The following is a 10,153-nucleotide window of genomic DNA, read 5'->3' as shown; positions in this document are numbered from 1 at the left end:
ATAAGGAAGCACGCCGACTCCGAAAGGAAGCTCGCGAGAGGGAAAGAGAGGAAAAGAACCAATGACATTCATCCCAAGCCGATTGTTCAAATCAGCTAGTCAAATCAGCTAATGTAATCAGCTAACAGCTAATTCCCAAACAGGGCCTTCATGTTTTGAGAAATATTTACCATTTGGAAAGAGAAAAAACTAGAGTTTTGTCTGTGTTGGAAAAAAAAAAAAAGGAAAATGTATGTAAACTTTCACAAGATAGTGCATTTTCAACTCTCTCAAAATGTCATGGTTCCTTACTTCGACAGGGTTTACAAATATCAAAAAATTGATATTTTTTATACATTTTCGGACCTATTACCGATACTAAATGGTTATCAAAAATTTGTATTCATCTTTGTGATACTATGCATGGATTAGATATATCATAGAAAATCCTTCAAAAAAAATTGTCTTCCATTATAGAATCTAATAAGTGATGTTTCGAGTAGGTGTTTACATAATCTAATTCTACCTAAAGAAATGATTCATCGAAATAATTAGCCACTATTGGTATCGATACATCTGAAAGCGCCAAATGTTTGGGAGTTTCTCACACTTATTTCATTTTTTTAACTACGACCTAAATGATATATGAGTTGAAAATCTTCAAATTCTTCCAGAGCAATTAGAAATAAAATCTTTAACGAGAAAAATTCAGTTCAAATATAGGATGTCTATCCAGAAGTCTGCACAACTTAATCATGTATTATGATATAACCATCAAAGATTTGATCTTTTTGAACTTTATCTGCAACTCACTAAAGGCTCGAGAAACAAAAAGAAAAGAAAATGTGTACGAACAAGATATCCCACAACAAGGACAAAATTTGAATGAAGAAACTCTCGAACATATAGCGATCTCATATCAACACGTGTCGATATTATCGATGGCTCATTATTTCAATGAATCATTTCTCCAGATAGAAGAATATCATGTAAACACTCACTCCTCACTTATCAAATACGATTGTGGAAGACACATCATGTAAACACTTACTCAAAATCTCACTTATCAAATATCATCGTGGAAGACACATTTTTTTTCGGAAAAATTCACCGTGATATATATAAACTATACATAAACTGTGAAACATTGCACTGCTATAACATGATGTGCTTCCAAAAACCATCCGATAATATTTAACATCCAAAAAACTGTCAAATAAAATGCATCCCAACCCGAAATATCACAAGTATAACTGCAATAGGTTTTAGGTTAAGTTCGGGTTAACCCGATAATAACATGATTCCTTTTTTTTGTGACAATAACATGATTTTTTTTGAATTGTATTAGAGTTAAACTTAGTATACATTAATTTGATATCCGACACAGTAAACACATCCCAATTTATGAAATTGGAAATGAACAATGAAGGAGAGAGAAAAAGTTGAATGACAACAACATGAAGCTTATAATGAAGTAATTAATATTCTACAGGAACAAAAACAATTACCTTTTTAGTAGCTTCAACTCAAAAGCACCAAATACTTCAAGATCGATCCATCCGTCGGATAATCTCAATACTTAAGGGGGATTCTCAGACAAGATTGAATTAGAACCGTCGGATATCTTTAGGAGGCTTGAAATTGAGGGGATGGGTTTCTGGTGTTGCATTTTCGTCTTCTTTCCACATTTTGATTGTTTTATCGGCTTCACACGTCACAAGCCTTGAACCCGTTATATCGTATGACATAGCATAGATACCAGCCTCACTATCCAATGACCCTGTAATCAAATATCATTCAGCATTGTTTTGTTCACTCCAATTTCTCAAGAAAATTTATTGGAAACAGGTCAATTTAGCCTCGTGAAGTTGGCTAGTAAGATCAATTTAGTACAAAATCAAGTTCGGATATCACAATTTGACCCTTCAACTTGACATCTAGGATCAAAATTACTCATAATGACGTGACAGTATATGATTGTTAGTGACACGTATGATTACCTATGCTGAAATGTGTCATTTTGAACTAATTTGATCCTAACCAAGTTGAAGATCCAAATTTGATTTTGAACTAATTGATCCTACTTGGAACTTCAAGCACCAAATCGATCCTTAATTCCGAAAAACGGAGAGCAAGAGAGGCAACAAGACATACCAGGCTGTACAATAGTTTGATCTTGCTGAAAATTATGACCACTTTTCCAGTCCCAAAACCACATACTTCCATTGTCACCTACAATTACAGAAACACAATACTAATTTCTTATAAGTGCACAAAAACTGCAGCTGCATATCAAAAAAATTCTTTATAATTAAATTGGAGATTGGGGATTAAGCGGCACACAAGTTTCACACTCCGTGCCTTGTTATGTCAGGAAAAATGTGTTGAAAAAAGAAGACAATGGAACAGGTGGAGCTTGTTTAAGATTACCATGGAACAGGTTCTTCGGCTTACTCAAATCTAGGGGTGGCAATTCGTGTAAGTGGGTCATGTTTTTATCGTGTCAATTATCATATTAGTATCAAATGAGTCAATCCTAATCCGACATAATTTTTTTTTGTCATAATTGTTGTTTTCACGAGTAACATGCAATTTTACTATCTCTGTTAATGGTGGTGACATTTAAAAATATAAGTGGATATAGTAATATTTCTGAACATCCAAAAACCCACTAAATTCGTGTTTGGTTCATGTCATGCTGTCGGCCTAATTCCTTTTTGGATCAGCCAAGAAAGTAAGAAGTTGGACAACATAAAAATAATAGAAGAAATTAAGTCATACCTCCTGTAGCCATTACACCATCCTCGTTGATAGCCATTGCGTTAATTATGGTTTTCTGCTGGGAGCTGATCACATCATTAAAAAAAAAAAAAAAAAAAAAAAAGCTTCAGGATACAACTTGACAACATAGACTTGAAAGATAACAAAGAAGCACAGATTCATACTTACTTCAGTATAGCACTACCCTATGTTGCACGGAAACTTTGATTTTGAAGCGTTTCACATTTCAGAAGCCAAAAATTTCAGAAACTTATACTAAATGTTTCGCATCACATTTCCATCATTTTAAATATTGGAAACTCGCCCAATGTAATATGTTTTCAAAAGTTGATCAATGCTAATCACAAGTTCAATACACCCCCCTAAAAAATTTTAGATCATTATTTACACATTTTCCTACGTTCCCATTTCCTATAACTTTTACAAATATCGTTTCTCAGTGTTCGTTTTCGTTTCAGTTTCCATGTAACATAACATAAATGCTCATAACAGATACATTTAAAAGAATTATTGCATATCTTGAATATAAGCAAAGCAACAACCATTGCACGGTTGACAACTTACAGCATATTGTGCATGAATTCTCCTTTTGGAAGAGTAAATTTCTTTATATTGTCAGCTGATGCAGATGCAAAGGCATGCCTGAACAACATCAAATAAGTATGAACAGAACTTACAGAAAAATCACCAGATATTGTAATATTTATTATTGACAAAATTAACAGATGAGATACAAAGACTTACTCGGAAGGATGCATTGCCATGGCTCGAACAGATTTCTTGTGGTGTGTGAGAGTTACCATAGTCTTGCCTGTAAGGCAAAGAGAACTGTTGTGCTAAGAAAACACATAAACTATTGAATAAGAGAAAACACTCATGGCCCGTTAGCTATAATGATACTAACATTATAACCCCTAAACTTTTCTTGACATAAAAAAATCCTTGAACTTTACAATACTGTTTAAACTCTATATCAACAAGAATCTATTAAAAATTAACAAAATGATGAGGGAAAAATAGATATTTGATCATACTTTATGGTGATGTTGATAAAAAGAAGAGTCAATGATACAGTCAAACTTGTCCAAGTAATCATTTTGTTAAAAAAAAATTACAGATTTTTTTGTTGATTGGAGTTTATGTTAATGGAATGTAAAGTTCACGTATTTTTATGTCACGAAATGAAGTTTAGGAACTATAGTAGCATTATAGTTTAGAGGCTATGGACATATTTTACCGGTAAAGTGAATTACCATATCTAAGGTCCCAGAACTTAATGGTTGTGTCATGGGAGCCAGTGACAACTTGTGGATCCTGAAAATAATAGCAAGCGTAGTTATACCAACAATGTCATACAACATATGATAAAACAGGTACAGTAACTTAAACCCGTACACATAATTTATTTGTTTGTCTCATCTTAAGTAGCATGTATCATATAAAAATTTCGTTCAAATACTAATACTAGGATGCTTTCACTGAATCCAGAACAAAAGAGGCAAAAAAAGGGAAGTTTCCATACCGTCGGTCGAGTAAAAACTGAGCATACTGTATTATCATGCCCAGCCAGTGCAAACACTTGAACTTTGGTACGCACATCCCAGACCTGAAATTTTCTCACATATTATCATCTTTTTAGTCTCATATGCTACAAAAACTTACACACTGCTTAGATGATATACAATTATACAGCATCAACGACCCATGAAGTGATATCAACAATTGAGAAAAAAGTTCATACCCGGCAAACAGAATCACGCCCCCCAGTTAGCAAAAGATCGATGGTAGGATGAACAGCCAAGCAGTAGACACCGCTTAGATGCCCATGATACGACCGGACAACCTATACAAAACAAGTTTATTGTCAACAGTCAGTCACATAAACCGTGGTTCCTTGAAATGGTCGATCAATAAATAAGTGAACTAGGTAAAGTGTCTCACCTTATTCTGTTCAAGATCCCAGCATTTCACCTGTTTGTCATCACCAGCAGAAAACATGTATGTATGTCTTTGGCTAATCGCAAGACCTACAAAGCGAATAAGAGGTATCAATATTTATATTTGACAGCATGATTAATCAATAGCAACTTGGCATCAGCAATGATCTCAACTAACCTCGGACTTGTTCAATGTGCCCAGTCAGTGTGAGCTTTAACCTCCCACTTGCTACATCCCAAATCTGGTCAACCACAATTCAAGAGGACAAGAAAAACCCTCAGATATTGCTACCATAAATGAGGCAAATCCAATATTTTCCTAGTTAAATTATTGCATTGAGGGTGTAACGGTAGAACAAGAAATTCGAATTTAACAGAATTCATTAAAAATCCCTATCAGCAATAAAATCCCCGAGACAGGTCATGACAGAAATTGGTTTTTCTTGGCTCTTTCCATTTCCACAAGCAGGTGTCTAATACTCTACATTTACTGGCAAAAATTTCAAAACACTTCTTCAATATATATATGATCTTCTGGATGTTGGAAGGCTCCGAAGCATATGTCCATATAACTTATAAACTTGTTAATCATTCCATTCACCTGTACAGCTAGAAAACTGGTGCCAGAGATAGTAAATAAATGATTAAATTGAATTCCAATCATACGCATACATGGGCAGATAGACAGGGAAACAAACAGATTATGAGACCATGTTCATATCAAACCAATCCAACAGTATATAAATAAATAAAATTTAATACCTTGATCGTTCGATCAGCAGAACCAGTACAGAACCATGTATTACTTGGATCAAATGCAATAGATCTCACCCATCCCAAATGGCCACTAATAACCTGCGTGATCAGTTGAAAAATATGTCAAACACCCACGTAGTTGTACAGAATTACCACATCAAGACCAACATAGACCGTATTTGTTTACAATACAACTAGGGAAATGCTAGTACCAATTTCCAGCATCACTCTCCATAACACTCACCCTTATGTTGGATGATTTTATTCTCTTTCTTTCTCAAAGTGAATTCACCTAATGAGAGAGTCTGTAATGAGGAGAGTGAAACTACCAACTGTTGCTAGCATTTTGCTTTCAAATATATCAAGCAAAACAATAGTTTAAAGAGGCCATAAATTTAAGAGGAATTACCAATACTATCAATTATAATTTATTAGTTCTCAACAGAAGCAGGAAAATGAATTCGATTATCATGACAGTGAGAACTTTTGACTAACAAAATGACACATAAGGAAAATTTGCCGAACTTCAAAAGATGATGTATTTATTGTAATTTACAGGTTCAATCAAGGGAAACATGCGTCTGCCATCTAGCGTCTCAAAAACAGTCTGGAAATATATACCCTGTAGTTCTTCCATGGAGCATGCCAGACAGGACGGGGCCATTTGCTCAGAATTCTTTCTATTATAGCAGATGTTGAGAAATTCCTATAAGATGGAAAGCATATAGGTTAGAGCTGACATAACATATTATTAGGAAACATCGGTCCTAGGAATACAATAATATTAAAAAAATCACCTCACAAAATATCAATTCATGCTCCTCAAGTACATATAACATTAATTCAAAATAATCTCTTTTCCCTGGTTGAGGATATTGACTATAAATGACATACTACCAGTGGTGCTCTTAATGAGGTTTTATGATGGCTAGAATGACAGGAAATTAAGGGCTTTACGCACATAGAATTCAAACCTTCAAGTCCAAAATTGATTTTTCTTGAAATTCATTGTTGTGATGAGTAAAACTTATTAAGTTGGAAGCTATAGCTATGGAGTGCTAACATAGCCAGTCGAGTATCCACACATATAGAGCATGAAACATCGTTTCAGAAGTATATCTGCTTCAAAGATTATCAGGAATAATAGGTACAATATGGAGGAAAAGAAAAAAAAGAAACCTTTCAGATGACCCGGAACCTGGAATCAGAGCATTACTTTTCCCATGAGGACCACCGTCATTTCTGATAAAACCACAGAAACAAACAGCAACATCAGCAACAAAAGCTTTATTCAGAAGATACAATAATGTTAAGGATAGTGACTTGACTTCATATAGATGGAAAAATCATATGAAGAGAGAGAACACAGAAGCTGTTGGCATAGGTTGGGGTACTCACACTCCCTTTGGTTGCAGAGACGGACCGACTACTAATGCATTATGAATCCCACTCTTCTGTGGCTCCTTAGAATCCTCTGGACCTGAATAACAACAGTAGACATAGACATACATTCAGAAGCAAAGAAATACTATGCTAATTGAAAAAGTATGTGATGGAGAAAATCTTTTGCCTTTACCAAACATTATAGAGAAAAACAAAAACAAACTACTACCTGGAAGAGCGAGGACATTGGAAGGAGCTGAAGATTGTTGCCCACTTGCAGCAGAATTAACTGCTCGCGGAAGGTCACCTAAGCTTTTAATTCCTTTATACTCGATATTTATCTGCACAAAAAATCTGAAATCAAACCGAAATTCAAGACTAGTCCCTGTGAACCTTGACATGTAAGAATCATGTTATCGACCAAACTTGGTCGATATACTTAAAAGCAAAGAATGTGATAAACGATAAAACCATACCTAAAACCAATATATGAACTGAAGTTCACTAACCTTATGGCTCAAGCGAATTTTTTTACTGAAAAAAAATAAGAAACCCCAATTAGCTTCAAATAACAAAATACAATTAAAATGCGAAAAACATGAAATTAGGGCTTTGTGGTAACCTTTCTGTATCAGGCGGAGCTAGTTGGCCGTGAATTGGAGAGAAGAGATCAAGAGCTCGCTTCAGTGATTTCAAACTGAGTTTCTTCAATGATTGTGGTTCTATTGGCTCCATCTCCATCGTCGGCCCTGGCATCTTCTTCCCTAATTGTACCAGTAAAGACGAGGGTTTTAGACAGGAAGATGACTATGATGGAGTTAGAGAGGGAGCTTAATTGGCATAAATATCATTTGGCCCCTGAACTATAGTGTGAAAATCAATTAGCCCATATTCTACACTAATCAGCAATAAAGCCCTCTAATTATTCAATTTTCATCAAATCAGTCCTCACATAAATTGAGTCAAAATGTGAAGCTCAACTTAGTTAAATGAAAGTGGGTTTGTTTCGGCTATCTTCGTAAAGAGGAGTAAAATTAGAGGTTTAAATCATTTTAGAGGTTTTGACTCAAACTTCTAATAGTGGTGTTTGGTGAAGAGAAGTTTGAAAGAACTTATTGGATCCAAAAAGCTAATTTTGAAAAAACTGGTTTTATAAAACTTATTGTTCCATTTTTTAGAGAGCATTTTTACCCTTAATTGCTACCTTTTAATCCAAAAGAAAGACTTTACTATGTTCTTATTTGTCATCTACATATAATATAAAACAGTAATAATGGAGTTGGGGTATCACTTCCTCCTTTTTTACTGATGAAAAATATAATATAAAATATAATATATTAACTTTTAGTTATATTATTATATTTATTTATAAAAAGATTATTTTATCCGTACTATATCTAAGAGTTCTACAGAATTTAAATTAATCCCTAAAATCTCTCTAATTCTCTGCATATCTATATCTAAAAGTTCTACATAATTTAAATTAATCTCTAAAATTTCTCTAATTCTCTGCATATCTATATATAATATAAAACAGTAACGATGGAGCTGAGGTGTCACTTCATTATTTTTTACTGATAAAAAATATAATATATTAATTTAATTATATTATTATATTTATCTATAAAAAGATTATTTAATTTTTTTTAAAACAAAATTTGCGCACAATGCGCTTACATTAAAGAAGAAAGAAAAATCCCCACCAGACCCGAATGTGATTCGAACCCATGACCCGAAGTTGTGTTTGCACTATAAAAAGTTAAGGATAGTGTTCATTTTGGTTTAGGTGGAAAGAAAAAACAATCAACTATAGATGCATTTTTTCCAGAAGAAATGACTTCTAGTTGATTGATTGAAAGGTTTTGGTTATATATATTGTATGTAATTCAATAATTATTAATTTATATTTTCATTGGGCCCTTAAGGATTTAAATATTTTTATTACTTAATGCATTTAGCGAGGTTATTACTTTAGTCCATTGGCCCAAGTCGGGACCGAAAGAAGTTATTACATAAACGAGGTTATTACTGTTGAAACACCTTTCCACATAATTTTGATTTGACAAAATTATTTAAGTTAATCCATGATTAAGGCAATGAAATTTAAGTGTTATGATTTAATTGTACTAATGTGTTTGTTCAATGTTGAGTATAATTATAAGTGAACAGAAATAAAAAAGTACGACAAAATGAAGTCAGCATGAGGCACGGAAGCTGAGTAGAACACGACTCAGCACAATAGAAGAAAAGTCCTCTTCAGAACAAACACTTGAAGACGAAGTTGCTCGAAGAAGCTGAGTAGAACACGACTCAGCATAATAGAAGAAAAGTCTTCTTCAAAACAAATGCTTGAAGACGAAGCTGACCGAAGAAGCTTAGTAGAACATGACTCAGCATCACCAGAGACAAAGGTCAAAGGCAACGTCTATTAGAGTCAAGCTGAGTGTTCATCAAGACAGCGCCAATGATCCATTTGCTAAAAGACAAGATCCGACAGAGATCTACGCCAATTCAGAAGCTTTGGAATTACGCAAGGAGATAGTTTCGAGACGCATGGGTCAACTGGCCTCTGGCTAAAAGACGAAACTGACGCTAGAAGATGAATCTGGCGGAAGAAGACAAGCCTGACGCCTGCTAAATTCAGACGACAAGATTGGCTTGCAAAACTGTATGCTGACCAGTGAATGACGCAAGAAGACCGTTTGAATTCAACGGATACATCAAATGATTAAGGCATCAGGAATTCACTATAAAAGGACAAGTTCAACTCTTGGATCCTTTGCCGAAGTACAAAAGAAAAAGAGCATACATATAAAGCACATTCAAACAAGAAAAGAAAATCTTACACCAAATTTCTATCTCTGTGTAAAAGTCTAGATTGAATTTGTATTCATCTAAACTTTTCTTCATCTAGAAAGAACAAATTTGTATCAAGTGTAAAAATTGAGAGAGTGGTGCTTGTTGGTCCCGTATGATTAGTTCCAGGGGGGTTAGGAACTATTATAACTTTTTTCGTTTAATTAATATGCTGACTTAGTTATTTGGTGAGTTTGTCAACTCAGCTTTTGGTCAGCTTGGCCAGATATGTTACAAGACAGCTTCAGCCAGATATTGACTAAGGCTGTTTTATTTGTATGTTAGATATTGACACTCTTGGAGGTCAGTTTCTAACTCAGCACTTGAAATAACTCAGAATCAACTTTAAAACAATTTTGTATGATGAATAAACTTAACACACAACACATGCAAATATATATATTGAGAGAGAGTTTAGAGATTACTCAGTATCACTTATCCTGGTTCGGCCTCTCTGCCTA

The 10,153-nt window shown here is 34.2% G+C and overlaps 1 protein-coding gene across 1 annotated transcript; it reads right to left on the bottom strand.

Annotated features, from left to right (window-relative positions):
• Positions 1 to 1,218: 1,218 nt before the first annotated feature.
• Positions 1,219 to 7,641, bottom strand: LOC136219974 (protein pleiotropic regulatory locus 1). Its single transcript, XM_066007601.1, has 17 exons — positions 7,459 to 7,641; positions 7,346 to 7,370; positions 7,066 to 7,177; positions 6,852 to 6,933; positions 6,633 to 6,695; positions 6,075 to 6,159; positions 5,460 to 5,552; positions 4,876 to 4,939; positions 4,702 to 4,787; positions 4,502 to 4,603; positions 4,283 to 4,366; positions 4,014 to 4,074; positions 3,505 to 3,571; positions 3,325 to 3,402; positions 2,761 to 2,825; positions 2,134 to 2,211; positions 1,219 to 1,759 (listed from the first exon to the last, which is right to left on the bottom strand). Exons 1-17 carry the CDS (start codon positions 7,590 to 7,592, stop codon positions 1,587 to 1,589), a joined length of 1,452 nt encoding a protein of 483 aa, XP_065863673.1. The 5' UTR covers positions 7,593 to 7,641; the 3' UTR covers positions 1,219 to 1,586.
• Positions 7,642 to 10,153: the final 2,512 nt, after the last annotated feature.

This window comes from Euphorbia lathyris, chromosome 2 (genome assembly GCF_963576675.1).
Source record: "Euphorbia lathyris chromosome 2, ddEupLath1.1, whole genome shotgun sequence".
NCBI lineage: Eukaryota > Viridiplantae > Streptophyta > Magnoliopsida > Malpighiales > Euphorbiaceae > Euphorbia > Euphorbia lathyris.
The sequence above is the reverse complement of the archived record's forward strand: the minus strand, read 5'-3'. Positions and strand labels throughout refer to the sequence as shown.

Coding starts and splice junctions, on each gene's coding strand:
- LOC136219974 (XM_066007601.1), bottom strand. CDS start 7,592: ATGCCAGGGCCGACGATGGAGATGGAGCCAATAGAACCACAATCATTG. Junction 5,553..6,074: donor CTCCATGGAAGAACTACAGG/GTATATATTTCC, acceptor CTGATCACGCAG/GTTATTAGTGGCCATTTGGG. Junction 3,403..3,504: donor ATGGCAATGCATCCTTCCGA/GTAAGTCTTTGT, acceptor GATGTTGTTCAG/GCATGCCTTTGCATCTGCAT.